A 23,030-nucleotide genomic window follows, 5' to 3' on the forward strand; every position below is an offset into this window, starting at 1 on the left:
TATACAGAAATGACTATTTTTATTATTTGCAGATCTATACATTGTTTAGTATGAGCGTCCAATTACATTGGACACAGTATAAGTATTTCTGTTGCGCTGTATAAAAAAGTACACTTAAACATAAAAAACAAGCGCCTTCTGACGCATACTGATATGTGCTGTTCTTTTCAGACATCTTTTAAGAAGGTACTTGAGTGATTAGATTGTTCCTAACTCTAGGATCAGAAAAAAAGAACACTGCGAACGTACAACATATAACGCAAGCATACGACGATCACGCGCGTATACACATTCATGCCGACTTGCATTCAAAACCAGCGAGACTACTATCGGTGGCGAATGTAACAAACAATACGTATGAAAAGAGGACAGAATCCCTTCCCACAGAAATAAACGTGAAAGTCTCTGGTGTTACGTATAGTCGTTTAGTCAGTAAAATCTACTCTATAAAATACTTTGGTATCGTAGCAAATCGTTGCGAAATGCGAAATCTCTCGGAAGTTTCCTTAAACACCTTAACCTTAGAAACGATGAGTATATGAAATGACAAGCACGTAAGTTTCGACGCAACTTCTGACAGCATACTACTCGAACTCCATATTTTAAGCGCCTTTCATTATTACTTAGGAGACACGTCGATGTCTAGTACAACGCTCGTGGAGTTTAAGAGATGTGGAATGCGCGGAAGTTGCAAATAAGCGTAGGCGTTTAATAGCCGATATGACCTCCTGGACGCTGGAGTATTACCAGATGTTTTATGTTTCTGCAATTGAAAGATGATTAGAAAGCTCCATTTCAGTCTACAGGCGTAAAAGAACAAATGGACACTATGTTAGCAGAAGGTCAGCCCTCGATATTGTCGCAGATGAATTTTGCGACGCTGTATAAGACGCTCGTGTGGATGTAGTAAGGTGACGAGGGCTGCACGGTCAGTCGACCCCCCGTCCTGGACGCTAGCTCTCTCTAATGACGCTTACTGTACACGTAGTAGGATGGATGCGGAGAAAAATAATTTGCCCAGTATCTGTTACGAGCGAGCATTTGATGCACTACAAATTATCTAATTCCCTCGTCTAGAGAAACAGAATTGCTATCCGTGTGTACGTTAGTGTCGGTAGTTGTAGATGGTTACAATCGATGTAAGGGAAAGAAGGTCTCAGTGGAGTGAGAGCCGCCGGAGTCCGGACTGACGGTGAGCTCCGGAGCGGGGCTGCCGCTCGCTGCCCTCGTCAGCGGGGGAGGAGGGGGCGTGCGAGCCGCCGGCTGCGGCGGGGGCGGTGGCGGTGGCGCGGCCTGCGGGCCTCTGCGGCGGCGGCGGCGGCGCCTAGTCGGCCGGCTGGCGCGGCGTGAAGACGAGCGGGAAGGTGTCGGGCGGTACGGCGACGCACGCCGGGAAGGTCTGCATCTCGCCGGAGGGCGGCGCCGCGACGTCGTGCGTCTGCAGGAGCGCGGCGAGCAGCACGAAGGCGCAGCCCTGCACCAGCCGCTGGCCGATGCAGGTGCGCTTGCCCGTGCTGAACGGGATGAAGTGCTCCGGCTTGACGACGGCGCCGCCGTCGGCCGACAGGAAGCGCTCGGGCCGGAAGGCGGCCGGCTGCGCCCAGTACGTCTCGCCGCTGTTCAGCTCGTAGTTGTTGAGGAAGACGACGGTGCCCTTGTCGACGGCGTAGCCGGCCACCGACGTGTCCTGCGTGGCCACGTGCGGCACGATGGGGGACGAGGCGGTGCGCAGCGTCTCCAGGATGGTGGCCTCGGTGAAGGGCATGGCCGGCTTGTCGAACAGCGAGACGAGCCGCGAGCCGCCGGTGGCCGCGTCCGCCTCGCGCCGGATGCGCTCGCCCACCTCGGGGTGCTGCGCGACGGCCCGCAGCGCCAGCATCAGCAGGTTGCCGATGGCCGAGTGACCACCTGCGCACACGGGACAGCCAAAGCGTCACTCTGCCGCCTCTCTTATCGCAGTTGTGCCATTCCTTCCCTCACCTCAGATCAGTTGTAGGACAAAAGTCAGTGGCAAGTTTCTAACACCGGTACGGGACACTGCTTTAGATCGATCAAAATCCCTCGTACGATTCTAATACGAATTCGGACACTGAGCGGAGAGCTGTAGCGAATCCGTATAGAAAAGCAGTCACCCCTTTTTATAAATGTGAGCAGCGTGAAGAACAGTGAATGACGCTGTAGAGACAAATTTTCTTTTGTGATTTAATTTCAGGAGGACACTCGATGTTTTCTGTATGATAAGAAAAAGACTTGCATAATTAGTAAGTTCAGTGTGTCGATAACTCTGGAAATATCTTCCTTTTTGTATCATTATCTGCCCGCTGGGGTGGCAGAGCGGTTCTAGGCGCAACAGTCTGCAACTGCGCGACCACTACGGTCGCAGGTTCGAATCCCGCCTCGGGCATGGATGTGTGTGATGTCCTTAGGTTAGATAGGTTTAAGTAGTTCTAAGCTCTAGAGGACTGATGACCTCAGCAGTTAAGTGCCATAGTGCTCAGAGCCATTTAAACCATTTTGATATCATTATCTTGCCACTTCGAGCGTTATTTGTTTTCCTGCTAGCCTCTGTCTGTACGCATGTCTGTGGTTGGGAAGTTAACGTTTTGAAGAACAATAATAATACCTTGAAAACTTCTCGGGTATTCAGCCGGATAGCGTCGTCCAAAAGGCGCATTTTGGACGACGCTACCCGGCTGAATTGCCGAGAAATTTTCAAGATTTCTGTACGCCGGGAAAACCTCAGATCACACATTAATAAGGACACTAAATAGACACATTGTATAGTCCTTATTTACTTCCCTCTCACTAATAATATATTTCTATTCTGACAGCTCATACGCCGGAGATATCGATGAGTTTGCTTCACGACTATAATTAACCGGCCTCGACATAATATTTTAGCCGCCTTTACCGCTATCTTATTTAGATCATAATTGCGGTAATTATATAAAACCTGCTCTTTGTTTTATTTTTTTAAATCACGATGTCCGATGCAACAGTTGGAGCAACATTGACGCACTTCAGTACTTAAAATTCGCGTTCTTATAATAATTAACGGAGCCGGCTACTTCTGAAAAACAATATTTCACTTTCTGATTCGGCGCGCCATCAGGGCTGTCAGTGTAACATTTAGGCTACAAGCCCAAGTCAGTTGAAAAGCTCTGTGCCACTGTTGCTTGGAATAACGCGAGCGTACGTTCAGTTGCCTAAATGTAGGGCTTCAGAAAATGTCAGTGTTCTGTTGTGATGTGTAGCATCGTGTGATTGAGATGCGATCGACGACATTGGCGTAATGTGTTTCTGTCGCTTGCAGAGCTATCTACTACAGCATCGAAACTAGAATCCATTGTCGATTATTAAACTCTGAGAATTATTCACTCGGCAGCGGAGTGTGAGCTATTTTGCCGGCCGAAGTGGCCGTGCGGTTAAAGGCGCTGCAGTCTGGAACCGCAAGACCGCTACGGTCGCAGGTTCGAATCCTGCCTCGGGCATGGATGTTTGTGATGTCCTTAGGTTAGGTAGGTTTAACTAGTTCTAAGTTCTAGGGGACTAATGACCTCAGCAGTTGAGTCCCATAGTGCTCAGAGCCATTTGAACCATTTTTTTTGTGAGCTATTTTGAAATTTCCCAACAGACTAAAACATTCCGTTGCGCTGTGAAGCCAGGACGGTGGCTTTCACGGCTAATACTAGTACCAACGGAAAACTTAGGAGCCGCTCCTCCCGATGAAAACTCGACTAGCCGCATTTGTGTGGTATCGTCGTCAGCCAGTGAGGTCCCGATAGTAAGACGGATATCAATTTCGAGATCAGCAGACGAAATATCCGATGCCGAAGCCTGACTTTTGCCCTGTTCGCAAGCGCGCTCTGATGAGACTCACCGAGAAAGTCCTCGAGCTCGAAGATGATGTGCTCCCAGTTGAGGAGCGGGTCCTCCTCCAGGTAGAGCAGCAGCGCGTCGGTGAAGTCGCGCGGCCCCTGGGCGCGGTCCAGCGAGCGCCGGTGCGACTCGATGATGCGCGACAGGATGAACTGGCGGATCTCGGCCGCCCAGTCGGAGATCCGGCGCATGTGGCCGCGGTACACGGGCTCCAGCCACGGCATGAAGTCCACCGCGTAGCCCTGGTTGATCTCCCAGAAGATCTCGTCGAAGGTGCGCACCATCTGCCGGGGTTTCACAGCATTAGCGGACTCTACTGGTAGGGGGTCAGTCAACATGGGACACCGACAATAAGCTCCGAATAACACGCGGCGTCTGGTAAAAGAAATTTGTACGCCGTTACCATAAATGTAGTACAGTAAAAATTGAAAATTGTGTCTTTCGTACACTGTCGCCAATGGCGCTTGTAACCTTCCCGCGACACAAGATAAGCTACAGGAAAGAGCGTAAACTGACATGTTTGCAGCAGAGGGAATGGCGTGATGACATCGTACCTCCCCAAACTTTAACCCCAACAAGGCCAACGGGGAAGAGGAGAGGGGGTGATAATTTACACAAGCGTTTTGAAAAAAAATGTAATATAGTCGGCTACTTTCTATTTTAAAATTTTGACAAAAATTGTAATGTATTCTTCTACCAGATTTTGTAAGCGTTTTAAAATTTTCAGCTACACTTTACCCAAAAATGTAAGTCTAAGTAGTAGATGTCACTTTGCACAATGAGTGACATACATTTACACATCAAATCTCTTTAAAAAGTATATTGTTAGTAAAAGTCAACGAAATTGCCTTTATTTTTTGTGCTGGTCATGTAACAGCACCAGCTTGGTTATACACGATACTGAAAATGCATTCATATTGCTATGATTGTAAAAGACAATTTTATTTTCTGGACCCTAATTACACATCAGTACTTCTTTAAAAAGCATGGTGTTAATAAAAGTTAACAACAATTATTGAAATTTTTTTCTCTTAATTTTGTTTTTGCGTGGCCTCAAGATACCCCACCCCCTCCCTCTCCCCTTGGTAATTCGCGTTACGTAAAATGCGTTGGTATTGCTCGGGTTACAAAATGTGTATATTTCTCGCTACTGTTCGGTGTACTATTTGCAAAAACAGTTGATGAGGCCCAGAACTACATTGCAGCTGCTCTTATGAGACGTCGTACTGAATTGTTTTTCGAACGTCCTCATGTACCAGTTATACTTTACGCACGCCGCAGAGTAAAATACAGGACCTCGAAATCTAAGGCCACGTGTTGTTGCGTGTCTGTGAAGAGGTAGGCACGGTCTAACTACATTCCCTTTTCAGACTTTTAGGACAAGTCGTTCACAACAAAACAAAAAAAGTGTGGTAAAAGTAGGCTCTAAAATGCACACTTTAATGGCTATAGGTGCGTGAAACAGCTCTCGTCTCCAGAATGAGATTTTCACTCTGCAGCGGAGTGTGCGCTGATATGAAACTTCCTGCCAGATTAAAACTGTGTGCCGGACCGAGACTCGAACTCGAGACCTTTGCCTTTCGCGGGCAAGTGCTCTACCAACTGAGCTACCCAAGCACGACTCACGCCCCGTCCTCACAGCTTTACTTCCGCCAGTATCTCGTCTCCTACCTTCCAAACTTTACAGAAGCTCTCCTGCCAACCATGCAAGACTAGCACTCCTGAAAGAAAGGATATTGCGGAGACATGGCTCTCGTCTACTGCAAGTTCTTTGCTTTCAGTATTCGTGGAGGATATAGTGTTGACCAAAACAAGAAAAAACTGTCCAGTAAACATGAGCTTTTAAACGCATACCTTAAGAGTTACGTGTTGTTGTTCAGTAGAAGAGATGTGTTTCATAATAGTGAATATGAGCAAGTGCTCGTAGTTCTTGAAGCATGCATTTTAGAGCCAGTATTTACTAGACTTTTCTTTCTTGTTTTGGTCGTCGATACCGCCTCCCAATATATGGAAAGCAAAGAGCCTGTAGTAGAAGAGATGTGTCTCACAGTATCGAAGATGATCCAGTGCCCATACCTCTAAAGGTATGCATTTTAGAGCCCTTTTTTAATATATATATATATATATATATATATATATATATATATATATATATATATATTTGCTTTAGTGTAAGGAACGTGTCCTCAAAGTCTGTAAAGGGAATTCAGATTCACGCAGTTTATGTACGAGAGGGATTGTACAGACGGGAATTTCAAAAGGATTTTCGAGGGTCATTATGCATCGTACACAATTGGGCAGTTGAATTACTAGTGCAGTTTCCTCGAGACGGAGGAGGTATCACCTTATGAGACGGTAACGAGTTGGTATTTAAGTGGAAGGATTGGGTGACGCTGCAGACGTTTGCGGCTCACCTTCTTGAAGCCGGGGTCGTCGTAGTCGAAGGAGGCGGAGCACATGTAGCTCGTGAAGATGTTGGCGCAGGCGGCCTGCAGCAGCGGCTTCACGTGGACGGGCTGGTCCCGCGGCTGCGGCCGCAGCGCCGCCCCCAGGCGCCCCAGCAGAGCCGCCGCCTCGCGCGCGCACGCCTGCTCCAGCCGATCGTAGTGGGTGGAGGCGGCGCGCGGCGAGCAGTAGATGCGCGCGATGCTGCGCCGCGTCTTCTGCAGCTCCGACCAGTCGCACAGCGCCAGCGCTGCAACACGCCACGCAGCGCGCTCTAAGGCCCAGCTACGGACGCTGTCTGCCCGCGCATATCCACCTCACCTCACATCCTCCACCAAATTTCCATCACCTTAAGTGTCCCCTACTCGTGATTCTCATTTTCAGAATCTGGGTGTGACGGACTCTTCCAATAACATCTGCGTCTAGCACCTTCTATATTTTTTTGTATGGTCGATTAACATTCCTTTTCTCGTATCGTCAGTTACTTTTACACCACGCCTGTCTAGCAATAAAGAGAATTTGGTACCGCTAGGCTGTCGGTGTGTCGGAGTAAAACTGAAGTGATACCAGGTATTCCCCAGGGAAGCGTCCTGGGACCTCTGCTGTTCCTGATCTATATAAATGACCTGGGTGACAATCTGAGCAGTTCTCTTAGTTTGTTCGCAGATGATGCTGTAATTTACCGTCTAGTAGGGTCATCCGAAGACCAGTATCAGTTGCAAAGCGATTTAGAAAAGATTGCTGTATGATGTGTCAGGTGGCAGTTGACGCTAAATAACGAAAAGTGTGAGGTGATCCACATGAGTTCCAAAAGAAATCCGTTAGAATTCGATTACTCGATAAATAGTACAATTCTCAAGGCTGCCAATTCAACTAAGTACCTGGGTGTTAAAATTACGAACAACTTCAGTTGGAAAGACCACATAGATAATATTGTGGGGAAGGCGAGCCAAAGGTTGCGTTTCATTGGCAGGACACTTAGAAGATGCAACAAGTCCACTAAAGAGACAGCTTACACTACACTCGTTCGTCCTCTGTTAGAATATTGCTGCGCGGTGTGGGATCCTTACCAGGTGGGATTGACGGAGGACATCGAAAGGGTGCAAAAAAGGCAGCTCGTTTTGTATTATCACGTAATAGGGGAGAGAGTGTGGCAGATATGATACGCGAATTGGGATGGATTAAAGCAAAGACGTTTTTCGTCGCAGCGAGATCTATTTACGAAATTTCAGTCACCAACTTCCTCTTCCGAATGCGAAAATATTTTGTTGAGCCCATCCTACATAGGTAGGAACGATCAGCAAAATAAAATAAGAGAAATCAGAGCTCGAACAGAAAGTTTTACGTGTTAGTTTTTCCCGCGCGCTGTTCGGGAGTGGAATGGTAGAGAGATAGTATGATTGTGGTTCGATGAATCCTCTGCCAAGCACTTAAATGTGAATTGCAGAGTAATCATGTAGATGCAGATGTAGATGTTATTAGTCTGAAGGTGCATTTATGCCGACGGAAAAAAGCTAAAAGGCGCTGTCGTTCGCCAGTATACGTGATCGACGGTCTGATCGGACACGAATTACTTTTCTGCCTACCGAGTTTGCCGCACAGTGCGCTTCTCTCTGCGATGTTGTCTACTTTCGATATTCTCGCTGCGTTGACTGATCGCACTTCTGTTATGTACGTAGTGCCGCATTCCGCTTCAGAATTGTTTCCTCAATGCGAAACGGCGTGTATATCTTTCGGTTTCAACCTTCTGGAGTACTTGTTTGGAGAGCCGTTTCGAGTTACTGCCAACCGTCTTGCGGCACTAATACCTAATAATTACAAAAACAATTTTTTCCTCCACTCCTAAGTTGCTGATTTAAACGAAAGGTCGGGCTATTAGTTGGCTATCTGCTTACTGTTGATGGATTAAGTAGCCAGTCACAACGTTCTGCCGATTACTGTGCCGGATTGCTTCGGTAGCGCAGCCGGCGCTGTCGAACGGAGCGCCTGCCTCAACGTTCTGCCGATTACTGTGCCGGATTGCTTCGGTAGCGCAGCCGGCGCTGTCGAACGGAGCGCCTGCCTGTCGGCGAGCAGGCAACCCGCGAAACAAACGTAGCCCGCGCTGCATCGCGGCCTCCCGTCACCGGTACTGGTCGCTTCTCTTCCAGCACTCTGTCGAATAACGTAATGCCTTCCGGCAAACGTCTACGGCCCTTGTTAGCGTTAGACTGCAAGCTAATTATACGTGTTGCTGGAAGACGTAGTTCCTCCCCAACGGTCTTGCGTCTTTTTGTGGCAACTTCTTTCTCTGTTCGTATTACCTTCTGGCTCCCATCTAACATCGATGAACTGAGTACATTGTCCCTGCTACCATTAAAAATTTTCATATAATCAGTAATCGAGTGAGGGGCAGCATTGGTCTCGGCACGTGTTCAGACGTTGTGGGTTTCACACATCTGCCCCACGGCGCTCTACGTCTACGGGACGTCGAACCCCTAGAAGCCATTCGACTACTTTCCCCGAAGACTGTTTCTGTGTGTGCGTTGGACGGCTGTCAGAACTAATGTCTGATAATAATACAGAGTAAGGGAGCGGTGATTTCGGCTGAGGCAGAAACGGCAGATGCGCGGCGTTTTTGCGACAGCAGGTGGCCGCTGTTTGCCGGCCGGTTTCGAGTTTCGCCCCCGCCGCCTCTGCGCCTGCCGGGCCGGGTCGCGCTGTTCCCACGCGGCCGGAGGCGGCCGCCCCGCCGCCTCCGAACGGTGCCGGCCGCTCTGCCGCTCTGACGCTCGGGCGCGCACCGTCTCAGTCCGCTTCACAGGAATGCCGAAAAAGCGCCGAGTCAGTCCTGCCGGCCAAGTGCTGCCTGCGAGTCAGCGCGCGCTGCTTCTGCCAGACCTGATTACCGAGGCACGAGCGTGCTACATTCAACTCTCCGAGACATCGCTCTGTGAGGGAACGTCAGTCTGGAGGGACTCTCATCTCGCGGAAGTTGAGCTCCTTCTCACGAGCGTGTTTCATTCTTCCCTCTAGCTAGAATCCCTCGATAGTACGGGTAAGGGAAACCCAGGACGTCGACGGGGAAGTTACCGATGCTCGCTGCTTAGCCACGGAGGCAGGTGGCCGAAATAGACGAGCGTAACTATACGATCTGCTGAGAGCGATTGGAAATTATAGCAGTACCAGCTTAACGACGACAGGTGCTCATTAGTAAGAGGCAAAACGACAATAGTAATCACCGTCTGAGTTGCTTGACTTGTAAAGACGTAGAAGATGATGAACGGATAAATATGTAAGACAGATGCAGCCTCGAGTTGGAAGTGAACGTAGCAATATTAAATTGTCACTACTGCGTTACTGATAACGAAAATCGCTTTCAGGATAAAGAAAACATTAAAATGTCTGAAGAGTAACGAAATGAGAACAAAAACATGTTAAATCTCACAATTTGGGGATACGATGGAATCAATAGAGAGATATTGCTATCTAATCGAAACAAAATTTTTAATATTGCACAGGTAACTCAGAGGGTAAGACGCCCAGAAAAAAGTTCTGTAGAAATGGAAACATACTAAAATTAAATAACATAGCTGATATTACGAGACAGCTTTGTAACACTATGTTGAAGTGAAATGCAGACGCCCAGGAAACGTGCAGGGAAGAAACTGAAGGTGTGAGAAATACAGAACTATGTTGAAAATTAGGTGCACTTTAGGTAAAGCATGAAATGAAGAGGTATTGAGTAGAATAGCCGAAGCAGAAAGTCAGTATAGGACAGTTAGCAGAAATAGCGAGGTATCAGTGGTGAGTCGGGGTTACGAGGAAATGCACTACGCAGTAACTAGCAAGAGGTGAAGTGACCATGTAAAAGAGTGTGGAAAAACTAGATAACAACCGAAGGAAGGTCCTTGTAAGAATGAGCCCTGAGGCGTGTAGACATTCCGCCACCTCGTGCTGGGGAGCCCGCCTGCCCCGCTGACCCCAGCCCAAGGTCGCGCCAGCCTCCTCCGGCAGGTAGCGGCCCAGAGCGCCCACAAAGCCGCGCCGCGACCTTGAAGCCGGCAGCTGCCATCAGAGCAGCTCGCGGAACCTCGGCTGTGATTTGGTTCGGAGCGCGTCTGCCGACCTGCCGAGGGAGGCTGCACGCCGGCCACCGGCGCTGGCCGGAGAAAGTGGCCTTCGACTGAAAGGGAACGTCGGCAGCGGCTGCGACGGCGGGCACCCATTGTGTCCGTCCCACTCACCAAAACACCCTTCTCGTCTGACAACCCCCTGCTGTTACCTACCCTAAAAACGTGAAAAGCTTCAATGCGTAGGAGCACAGTTCGACTGACGCAACGCAACAACTCCTTCCACGGGGCGGAACTCGATCGCCAGTTGGGGCCTACCTCAGGCTCTCCAACACGCGTCGTTCCTACGCTCCGAGCAAAAAATTCGAGCTACCTATTTTCCCGATTCGTAAGCGTTACTTTTCTAATAAAGAAAGATACCAGTAACATCCTGTGTTTATATATCAAGCTACAAGTCTCATTGCTAATTGGCTCAGCAGTGCTTAATTTAACATTTCACGCCAATCGACCGAAAAGTTTTGCTTTCCTAGCCTCTCGAACTTAGAGAAGCACTTTACTCTTAGAATTCAGTTTTTCTCTGTTTATATTCACTAAATATTGTTTCTCATAAAAAGCAGACAATAATGTAACTGCGAGCAACTGTGTCGTGCAATTAGATGCATTCCGTCGCCTGTCAATAAACGTTCTCCGAGCTTGAAGTTGGGCAGCTGCAAACGGCACTTGGTGCACACCAGCCTTTCAAAATTGGGCAGATTTTCAGTGACTTCCTCTGCGTATCGAGAACTGCTAAATAAGAATCGCCTTCGCAAGCAGAGACGCGAGTTGTCGAGGGCGCCAATTTCGAACCCCTGAGGTCGGTATCACACTGGATCTGAGAGTTCAGGACGCCGTATTATTTTTGAGCGTTTTTCTGGGGAAATAGAATAAAAGGTTTTACATCTAGCGTTCGAGACTTTTCACAGCAAAACTTCCTAACGTCATATTTTTTCGTCCAGCGCTGAAACAGGTCATTTCTATCGATACTCTTCCCTTCCTAGTATTTCACATCCAACAATCTCGTCTATTTAAGTATTTCGTGTTATATATTATTGCAGTCCCAAGTGATAAAATTGTTACCACTCAGTTGTGACTCAGTTTGCGGGGAAACTGTTTCGGTAATATCGTTTTCTTCTTTTGAATTTCGACGATTCGTATGTTTGGTCTGTGCCGACCGAACGGGGTGAACGTGTAGACCAGTGACGTGGCGCTTTTACGTTGCAAGAATGCGCAAAGTTGGTTATATGTCAGGACAGAGCCTCAACCATTTACTTTATGTTTATGTAAAAAGTCGGCATGTCATGAGAGTGGGCAGTACAAATGCGATGTGAAACGCCTTACAACACTGTTGGACAATATGTTGTAAGATTTTAAAGCATAAGAACCGATGATGACAGCCTAGCTCTGCCTAAACCGGTCATCCAATAAAATACTTTATTTTTAACGATCTTTGGTTGTGAAACTTTCTTCAGTTACGGTGATATACGTTTGTACTTTTTCATTACTCCCTCCCCAGCTGTCTGTCATTCGAATTACAAGAACATTCCTATTTCGTCCAGTTAAAAACTCTAAACCACACAATCAAAAGAAATTAAATTCGCGGTGTAGCGAAACTGCGTGGCGTGTGTGGTAATGATTCTACACAAAACTATCTCATTAAAAGTGAAAATAACTAACGTAATTTTTAATGGAATTAATGAAGCTTTGCGCCAGTTTTCCCGAACAAAGAACGAAATCAGACTGAATCTCGTGCCTTACTCTAGCAAGTATGTTCCAAAGTTATTGATTTATTTTTCCTAACTGACAAGTGATTAAATGAGAGAGTGTCAAAATGTTTCGGAGTTTAACAGTAGGTTTCATTCAAAACCGTTTCCAGTTATCTATCCCTCGTCCACTTCTTTGTTTTCTTTTACAACTACTGACAAAACGCTTCTTTTTACACAAAGAAAAAACGTAATTCTAGTAAAGTAATGCATATGTCTAGACCTATTAAGCCGAGAGAAGAATGTGAATGAAGCTGTAGAGGTTGTGAAAGAGCTATTGACCAAGAAGAATATCGAGGCAATAACCCTGGTGCGAAAACGATTCTTGTCGCGACGCAACAGAAAGTACTGGGTGTGCAGGTTGAGACAGCACTGACAACTCGGTTCCGCTCGCTGTGGAGACCCGGCCGTCAGCGTGGCTGGAACGCTCCGTGCCGGAAGCTCGGCGGGGCGCGGCCCCCTGAGTCGCGTCCGGCGAGGAGATGAGGGTCAAGGGCGATGAGGCGCCGTTACGTCACCAGCCCGCCCGCCGAAACTTCTCGGCCGAGAAAGTTGTGACGCCGCCTTTTAAATGCACCGTTGGCTTGACCGCAGCTCGGCCGAGTCAGCGTACGACGCTGCAGCCAACGCCCAGTGCCACAATCGCTCCCCTGTACACGTCGCAACCTACTTCCTTCCTTCCTTCCTTCCTTCTGCTCTCTCGTCCGGACGGACTTCTATTTCGTCTGTAATCGACTCGACGTCGTCGGGGCGCAGTTCTGTAACATCTCTTCTCGCTTCTTACATGCACGATGTAGAGAGCTGCATCCTTCGTAACTGTCAGTGGTCAAAAATAGACTCACCCGTGACGAACTTTTTGCAATTACCGCGCGTACAATAGTTAGAAATTTTTGAGTTCCGTCCCTGAGAAGGATGTTTTAGGTAGATTGTTATTCACAGCTCAAACAAGCTCCGAGGTTACAAAGACAAGTGTTCTGGGGCAAGGTCCAGCACAAAGTGTTGTGTTGGCAGAAGAGCCAACACCGTGTTATTAGAGGAGGCCGAAATGCGCGCGTTTTAGCTCACGCAGGCTGGCGTGAGAAGGGAAGGACTATACTGACGTGAGGCCTGTAACATGACAAGGAATTAGAATTCAGAAAGCTAGTTGATACTTTAATCCATTTATGATGAACGTCGCTCTTCACGGTACATGGTTCACAATATTATCTGTTAGTGACTGAATATGGCGCCTTGCTACGTAGCAAATGACGTAGCTGAAGGCTATGCTAAACTGTCGTCTCGGCAAATGAGAGCGTATGTAGACAGTGAACCATCGCTAGCAAAGTCGGCTGTACAACTGGGGCGAGTGCTAGGGAGTCTCTCTAGACTTGCCGTGTGGCGGCGCTCGGTCTGCAATGACTGATAGTGGCGACACGCGGGTCCGACGTATACTAACGGACCGCGGCCGATTTAAAGGCTACCACCCAGCAAGTGTGGTATCTGGCGGTGACACCACACAAAGACTGTTCACTAGCGACAATTTCTAGAGTTGATTTCCGTGCATATTAATAGATTAGTGACTTTCTCGTGGACACAGAATGAATTTCACTACAATAAACGTGACTTTGTAATCACACGAGTCGTTTGCGTCAGAAATAGCTAGCAAATTTCTCAGTAAGAGTGTCTTATAAACAAATATAACGAGACAGGGCTGATTACTGAGTTACAAACTGCAAAACGTTCGTCTGTAAGGTTAGCATAAAGTCTAGAATTGCGGACACAATAATTATTGCCGCGCGGGATTAGCCGAGCGGTCTTAGGCGCTGAAGTCGTGGACTGTGCGGCTAGTCCCGGTGGAGGTTCGAGTCCTCCCCCAGGCATGGGTATGTGTGTTTGTCCTTAGGATAATTTAGGTTAAGTAGTGTGTAAGCTTAGGGACAGATGACCTTAGCAGTTAAGTCCCATAAGATTTCACACACATTTGAACATTTTGAACAATAATTATTAGCAACTTGTAAATAAGCGTAATGCCAAAAATTTCAATATTTATCTAGTCTATATATAACGATAGCTAAAAAGTTTATTTAACTACATTTTCGTTCACGCAAGTTGTGGAGTAAAGCATAGCAGCTATGGCACCCTGCCACCGATCTGACTGAGAAAGGGGCGCTGTTACGAAGCGAAATATCTCTTCGGAAAGCAATTTTTCTTTTCGTTGAAGAGTGTACACTACAAGACGTTACCAGATAATCGATAAGGCGAGTGCCTGTTTGGAAAGAGGCAAAGTGCAAAATGTCTGATTAACTGAGCAGGGAGTGGCCAGGTTTCGAGGGAATAAGGGCAGCGCGCAGTAATGTCCGAACGAGAAGATGTAGGACAGCCGCAAGGAATACTCACAGTTGTTGCGGTCGCCGCCGAAGAGCTTGTGGAAGCGGATGAAGTCGGGGCGGCCGCCGAAGTGCGCGCCCTTGGTGATGAGCACCTCCTTGATGAGCGGGTAGCTGTTGACGACGACGCACGGCGTGGCGCCCAGCGTGAGCTGGTAGATGTCGCCGTACTGCCTGGCCAGCGCCGTGAACGCCTCGAAGGGCGTCGCGTGCTGCCCCAGCAGGTGCAGCGAGCCCAGCACGGGCAGCGGCCGCGGGCCCGACGGCCTGCCGGCAAACGAGCGGATGTCTCAATGAAGGCTGCTACCTCTTCGAGGGTCACAGAATTATTTAGAGCAGCCTGTGCGGCGACGTTCTCACCGTCACTTCAAGAAGAAAAAAATCCTACGACACTTAGTGTTCTTACTGTGCAAGTCGCATTTTAGAGCTAAATTTTCGTTGTCGGGGTATGGAATTTGAGTTTTTGGTTTAAACACTGAACCAGATGTAAAGTTGGAAACACGAATCGCAGCCGCTGGAAGTGTTATATTCAGAAACGCGTCAGGCGTAAAAAAAAAAAAAAAATAAATAAATAAATAAATAAATAAATAAAAATCGCTATAGTAGAGTAACTGAATTATTATTATATACCGAAACAATGCTTGTCACGGCCACAGACAAGTAGTGGGTTGCCTTAATACTAGTAACTGACACTGAACTTTTAAAGAACACTGATAGTGATTTTTTTTGTCCGAGAAATCTTCATAGTTACAGAACCACAAATAATGCCAAGAAAGAGTAAGCTGAGTCACATACACTAAACCCGTCGAGAGCGTTCCATCTTCTACGACCGCTCGCGAGATTAAGAAACCGATTTACGTCCAGGAATATAGAAAATAGAGTCGATGCACTGCCTAGACCTTGAGAGTAATACAGGAAAGACGCTTGTGGACTATAATCTTATCTGTCCAAAACTAATGTACTGTATTTGTTGCGTTACAAATGTTGTATTAAAAGACGAACGTCGTCTCACGTGAACTTCGAGGTGTGTAAATTGATCAATCGATTTCCTGGTGGCTCTACCGATTTAATACCGAGAATCTGATATGAAAACTGGAAGCATTGCAAACAGTATCACAACTAATCAAGGTTCATACGGTTGCAAATTAGTTCAACTCCTTAGGTTCAAATATTAATTTATTTTAATTTTTTCAACATTAATTTCTTATTAAATATTAATTTTCTTTCCCCGCTATTCACTTGAGGATCCGGCACGGCTAAACTAACACTGAATTCGGAACTTCCAAACAGATTAAAAAATATTGGACTGAATATCGAACCCACAAAGTTCGCCTGTCGTGGGCAAATGCTGTGCCAACTCGAGCGATCCATCACCGTCCCCCCCCCCCCCCCCCTCTATCACAGTCGTATTACTGCCGTACCTGTCCAGTATCAAATCGTCACACACTCCACAACACAGTGAAAATTCATTATAGGAAGATTAAAATTGTCTAGCCAGGTATTACAAACTGTGCATACATTCAATAACTGCGAAGTGAAGATTAATCTATACAACTTTTGAAAACAATATTGGAAATGCAATGATCAGGCTAGACAACTGAAGCTACAAAGTGTGTTCTCCCAAAAAAAACCTCTTAATTCGTTAAATTTAGTTCTAAGCTTGAAATGTTGTATCGAAAACTTAATAACAAAATCCATCTATTAGTTTTATAACAATTTTGCCAGGACAATGCACATTGAGAGGTCAAATGTTCATCACCAGGGCTTCCCGTTATGCGAGCAACTTGACTGACACGTAAAGATCGACTCTTTTGTTGGTAGAATAGCGAGAGGCTTCTGCACCAAAAGTGGTATACGCTTTTGCGGTCACAGCGGCAGGTACGAGCGACGACAGAGCGCGAGGCAGAAAGCGGGCAGGCACGCGTCTCACCTGGGGGCTGCGGCCGGCCGTTCGTGGTCGCGGGGGTCGCCGGGGGCGGCGGTGGCGGCGGGGCGGCGGCGCTGCACGACGGCGAGGACGAGCGCCAGCACGACGAGGGCGGCGGCGGCGGCGGCGGCCACCCCGAGAGTGACGGCGGGCAGCGCGCCGAGGACCATGGCTGAGGCTGGGTAGAGAGGAGAGAGCTCGCGAGTCGCCGGTCGGAGGGCTCTGCCGCTGCGTGGCGCGCGGCCGGCGCTATATGGGCGGCCGGAGGCGGGCGCCGGCCAATGGCGCGCCGCGCTCGCCCCCCACCCCCGGCCGGCGCCGCCCCCAGCGCTGCGACGCCGGCGGCGGCCGCTCCGCGCGCTACTAGCCACCGGCAGCCCGGGTCGCCGCCACGCCGCTGCCGCTCCGGTGAGTACCGCCTCGCCAGCTCTCAGCGCTGCCGCCGTTGCCACCACCACCACCCCCTCACACTTTGCGACCGACTTCCCCTTACGCACTCACGTGGTGCGTACCCTCGATACGGAACGACACTAACGGGACACCTGCGATCGGAAGCGGTGCGACGACTTCTTCTGTGCGTGCATCACCGCAATCTCCTGTCTTCGGCGTATCTGGCAAATCCAGTGCTACACCGGCAGTGGTTCGAAACGAATATCAGCCCCTCTCTCTTAGTGATCGATTTCCCGGCTACTTTATTAAACAATTCGTTTACCAGCCTGTCGATACCAGATCGTAACGCGAAAGACTTTAGGGTTGGATACTGTCTCCAATTACGAAACACGTGTTTACACGAACATCGGCACTTTGCATCGAGACACCTCAGTTGTACCTTGACAACAATGGCTCGGTGCCACGTGTTGCGTTGAACTGTCCAAATGAGATGTACCACTACGTAGTCGTAATGGTTTGCTCCTCACTGCGAACGTTAAAGAATAGAAACAACGCTAGAGACACACCACCAGTGATGTTCAATCGTGTGCTCGTCTCATAAGCGCACTCTCAATACGTGAACGGCGATTTCCCCTGTTACTTTGTTTCCCGATACTTGTTTCCGTAATAATATTCAACGTCGATATGAAACTTCCTGGCAGATTAAAACTGTGAGCCGGACCGAGACTTGAACTCGGGACCTTTGCCCGCGAAAGGCAAAGGTCCTGAGTTCGAGTCTCGGTCCGGCACACAGTTTTAATCTGCCAGGAAGTTTCATATCAGCGCACACTCCGCTGTAGAGTGAAAATTTCATTCTATATTCAACGTCGTTTGCCTCTTGCATAATATCTTTCATTGCGTCCGTCAGCTTACCCGTATATTCGCATTATCTCCACCTGCGAGACTGCCTCATTCTGTCTGGACAACAATAAATAGTATCATTGCTAGTGTATACTGGTGACTTGCCACCTGGATCTCTATAGTCCGCATACGACACTGTCGACCGCTACTGGTGTTGCAGAATTACGCTAATACGTCAGCGGTGGACCTTCTAACTTCAGTCCTAGTCTCGTCGAGATACGGGGTTCGTATTCTCTTGTAGCATCACAGCTTTCAAATAGATGCCTATTTGACGACTGTCCTCCAACACTTTCCCATACTTGAGATTACGCGCCGTGTAACTGTCATCCCTGTACAGTGCAGCTAGGTTTCACACACACACAATAGTGTCGCGATGCCTTTCGTTCACTTAGACTGCCTATGTAAGGTCCACTTCCGTGGATCCTTATCACCGTTCTTACAGTTTCCTCGTCACTACCGAGACTGAAAGGCAGTTTCGGTACTAACACGCAAGCGAGTGTCGTTCCTTATTATGTACTGCTCTATCTGTACTTTCCGATTTCGATCAAACGAACTTCCTCTAATCATTCCTCGGCTTACAGGTTCTAATCCGCATGATGTGGCTGCGTGTTTTTCTATTTGACAGTTTCCCTAAATGCTAGTTTGAGAAGCGTGCATTCTTCTAAATACTTATACTTATCTACTGTACAGACTCATGTTAATGTAAAAGGTGAATCGAAATAGTGGTTTGGCTGGTACGAAGTATTCCCGATTTGCTACCGCAGACTTGCACTTCTTTCAGATTTATGATTTTCGACACGACACGTGGATTCCATCAGTTGTATAGTAGTGACTGTAACGCATCTATTAACGTCTGTCAATTTAACATTCAAAGTTTTACATTTATATCTTAATTTTTAATTCCTTTGGAACTTTCTGGTCCTGGAAAATTTCCAAGACTATTGCCATAAATGCTGCATGTTTCTCTGGAAATATTTCTGCCCTTCCTCCATGTCATCTTATCACCTAACCGTCAGGAGCAATTTCGACGTACATGTACGCTTTGTCACCCCTGAGCAGTTATCGTGTTAGCCACAATAATTCATTAATTAAGGTTTAAAAAGTCTGCGACAGCGTCTAACGCCTTGCGAGGACTACCGCTTCCTACTGACGAAACAGATGTGATGAGAGTGGTATATCTCAGACAGAATCTTTAGGCTTCGTCGTTCTTCAGCCGACATGCAGACTCAGACGTTCATTATTTTCGTTTATTGTTCCCTGCGTCATGAATATACTACTGCTGCTCGTGTTACGCTCTCATCTCCCAGTTTTTGGAAAAATTTCGTAAGCTCACCATTGAATATGATCGTTGCTCTTAATCGGTAAAGCCAGAATTTCTATTTGCGCAGTCAAGTGTTTCTTAAATGCCGATATTTTCACCATAACTGCAGTATTATAATAATCTTCATAGTTCCAGTTCCGACTGTTAAGTCATTTTCGAGCCGTTAAGTTATAAGTTGTCAACCATTAGTAAAATAACTGATGTGTTCTCTGTACATTAACCACCTTGAAAATAACTTCAAAGTTGAAACTCCATGTGTATAGAATATAACAAATTACAGTCCATGGTGAACATTTCGTCATTCCGAAAAATAAAACAAGCGAGATTGCGAACCTGAGACAAATGCAGTAGTGTAAATGATAGTCTTGTTGCCCAATTCATTAATTTGCAACTTACTTGGTTGTCAGATTGTTTCTTACCAATATACTGTTCACGTAACAAGTTTTATGAATCTTGTCGACACAGTAGTATTTACAGGGCACCAATACCTGACAAAGGCCACAGATCGTTTGTTCTAAGGCTTTTTCGCTTTAATCAAAGTCTCGTAACATCTGCTGCAGTCTAGCTGCAAAATGTTTCTGAAGTCTCACGTCGTATCGAATGTGTCACGTGCAAAATCCAATTACAAAGGATTCATACATCTGCGGGTTCACTAGAAGATTACTGAAATATGAATACGGCGCAGTCTCCATATTTGATTTACAACGGCAGTATTTTTAGTTCGTTTTATACGTGCGGTGTACTAGGTTGTGTTCCCTATCGAGTATTAATTCAGTCAGGAGAATCTCCATCCAGGAATCACATGAAAGAGAGGCGATTTTATTTCTGCTACTTCAGGATGCGGTTTCTTCCGGCTGCCTGCGGCGAGCAGGGTTAAGCGAGTGTTTCTGTATTTGCTGAATATACTTATCGCAGTTGTATTTAACCTATATATTACATATGCGCAGGTCCTCCGTCACCGTTTTTGTGTTGCGTTGTGTAAACTTTTATTGAGCTTTATTGTATAGACGCAAAAGAGCAGCGGAAGATTTCGTGCCCCTGTGTGTCTGGGTGTATCTCTTAGCAGCGCCCGTCGTGACCTACGATGCACTCATCATGAGTACACCTTCCTTCCAGATCGCGTCACTTTGTGAGTCCGCGGGGAGTCTAGCTATCGTGTATGTTCTTACTAGGTTTTAATTGGCTTTACTGAAGATTTTTTATCACTGATACACGGCTCAAAATGTCTTCCATAACAAGAATACGTCCAAACGTTGAGAAATGTACTAATTTTGTGGCTCATCTTACGCTTTATGTACAAAGATTCCATTTCTTTGTTTTAATAGGCAAAAAGTTCACTGTGTACTCGACCATTACGTCATATCATACTGGTCTAAATTCGTTCTCGTCAGTGCTGGTATAATAGTTCACAAGAAATTGCTGCTTGATTTCTATCGATATGTGTACGAAGGTGTATTCCGCTAGTATGTGTGAGAAGAGTATATTCGTATACAGTCTCACACACGAACTTAACATTCCACCGAGACGTTCAAGTCTGTAGCTGGTTCGTGCGTTACCGAAGTTATCCAGGTCGCCCAGCCCTTAGGACGGAAGCGCTACTTCCCCTAAAACTGATTTTTATGTTTCAAACCTTTCTTCGCTCTCTCCTTCGCCATTTCCCGATTCTCTGCGGGGTCGCTTTGTTATATGAGTTTTGGCAATGTTAGTGACTGCTCGTGGCCAATTGACCTTCCCGACGCCGAACACTTAATCTATGTACCGCATCTGTGAGTGACTATTGTAAATCTCATGTTCAAAGGTGAGAACATTTTCTAAATTTTTTGTAGCGTTTATCTGTAACGGAACGAGGGTATCAGCCCGGTATTTACTCATTTGGATGTGGGAAACCACATAAAACCACGTTAATCCACGAGACGGATTCGAATCTGGGTAGACTCCCTCCCCGAGGCCCGGAAGTGCCGCTTTAACCCTCTCGGCTGTCCGAGCGTTATGTTTTAAACTTTCACTTCTCTAGTATTTCGTCACATACAGTCACCTCTGCATCAAGTTTTTTGTTGGTAATCCATCAAAGAAAAGTTTAACTAGGATATAAGTTATGTTACTGCAGTGGCGAAACGCTTAGATCGACCATCTACTAGAGAAAACAACATCCATCATGAGGGATCAGACGCTGTATGTTGATGTTCTAGGACTAGAGGGCAGATGCAGGATCCAGACGCACCATCTGTTGGTAGGCAGTTTCTCGTTCCCACGGGTCGTGTACAGGGACGGACAGCTCAGTTCTGCAGCTGTGCAAGTTTCGAGAACCTGTGCGGGGACGAGCAAAGTATTTGAGTGCCGTTTCGCTCCATCCACCTTCCAGAAGATTTATAAAAGTGCGTTACGTAAAAGAACGTAACTAATACGCATTTTCTCTGCTGTACAACTGTGGTTCGTCACAGAATAGTTCCATCCCACTAATGATATATTTGCATTGCAATTTTGTGATCGGTCGTCGATATGAAGGTAGGAAATCTGTAGTACGTTCTCCGTCGTAAAACCAACCACATACAGGGTGCGGCGCTTAAATCCGGACAAATGAAACGTATTTTTAAAAGCAAATTTATTAAAACAAAATACAAATGAAAATGAAAATCCTTTTACATATAAATAGTGGTATCTTTCAAGAGTAACATTAATCGATGTAATTCCCTTCAGCCGCAATGAGCGCCTTCAATCTTGTCCTAAAGCGATCGCACGCACTCTTTAAAACAGCGCTGTCCATATTCGCGAATGCTACTTCGATAGCAGTGCGTAGAGATGCGACATTAGGGTGCCTCGTCTTATTGGTAACTCTTTCCACTACGTTCTAAACATATAAGTCGAGGGGTTCAAATCAGGCCATTGGGCGCCCAGAACTCCTTTGACCAGAACATGTCGACGTTATCCGAGAGCCGGTTATGGACGAAATGGCTCGTGTGAGCCAGTGCACCGTCCTGTTGAACGACATATTGTCTCACCGAAGCCACAGTTACCATCCACGGTTTCACAGGATTCGTCAAAACTTGCAGATAAACTTCTTTTGTGACAATTTGTCCCTAAACAGATATGGAGGCACGATATCACCCTCACTGGACTTAAGACCTAGGACGTGAACCCCAGACTTCTTCGAAGCATTATACTTGGCCACAATATCGTAAACAGTTGGTCTCGGGTACACGAAGATTGGAACTATTGCAATGGGCGAACGCCCAGCGCGAAGATGTTCGACAGTCGCGGCTCTTCTGTTGTACTCCGCACTTGTTCATAACATCCTGGCCTTTAAGAGGTTCTGACTGTATACTAGATGCCTATGGCTTCCAACAACCCCAATCGCGACCACCGGCGGAACTACGATATGGCGGGAAATTCAAATTGAAATTTATCGGGATTTAAGCGCCGCATCCTGTATGCTCAAATCTGATGATCTGAGCAATTAAGTGAAATAACTAAACTCGTCCATATGTTAATGAAACCACATTTGAACACAGTTGTCAGTGTGGTCAGTGTCAAGTTCGAAGAAAGACCACGACTTCGATTTAGTGGTTGATACTGCAAGCTGTTGGTGGTCACGAGTTGTATTCCAGGTAACCAACCCAGATCTTTCAGTGATAGGAAGACTTGAAACTGGATCCATTCCGTTGCCTGAGTAAAGACAGAAGCTGCTTCAAAAGTTAAGTTACGAAATTGTGACGCAGGCAATCGAAGTGTCTCAAAAACGAAAGTTTATGTATTTACTTTATTTTGGAAAACACCAGCCTTGCTACTTCACTGTACAGTGTCCTTGATACCTAAAATTTTCATATAAAGTGCGGCTGTGTTTCGTCCTCGAATAGTTGTAATATGACAAATGGAAATTTATGTAATTACGGTCCTGAAAATCCCCTGTGCCACTTCCATGATCAACGATGAGAAAGAGGCCATGTGTGAGGT

At 46.8% G+C, this 23,030-nt stretch overlaps 2 protein-coding genes across 2 annotated transcripts in view; one reads left to right on the forward strand and one right to left on the reverse strand.

The window, feature by feature from the left end:
• Positions 1-1,273: 1,273 nt before the first annotated feature.
• On the reverse strand, positions 1,274-16,638 carry LOC126260769 (cytochrome P450 307a1-like). Its single transcript, XM_049958108.1, has 5 exons — positions 16,472-16,638; positions 14,552-14,808; positions 6,294-6,574; positions 3,881-4,163; positions 1,274-1,908 (listed from the first exon to the last, which is right to left on the reverse strand). Exons 1-5 carry the CDS (start codon positions 16,636-16,638, stop codon positions 1,325-1,327), a joined length of 1,572 nt encoding a protein of 523 aa, XP_049814065.1. The 3' UTR covers positions 1,274-1,324.
• A 201-nt stretch (positions 16,639-16,839) lies between these two features.
• LOC126259180 (cholesterol 7-desaturase nvd) overlaps positions 16,840-23,030 on the forward strand; it is a 533,483-nt gene continuing 527,292 nt past the window's right edge. Inside the window, exon 1 of the mRNA XM_049955752.1 lies at positions 16,840-16,876. The gene's annotated coding sequence lies outside the window, so the exon portion shown is untranslated. The remainder of the gene's footprint in view (positions 16,877-23,030) is intronic.

This window comes from Schistocerca nitens, chromosome 5, assembly GCF_023898315.1.
Source record: "Schistocerca nitens isolate TAMUIC-IGC-003100 chromosome 5, iqSchNite1.1, whole genome shotgun sequence".
Classification (NCBI taxonomy): Eukaryota; Metazoa; Arthropoda; class Insecta; order Orthoptera; family Acrididae; genus Schistocerca; species Schistocerca nitens.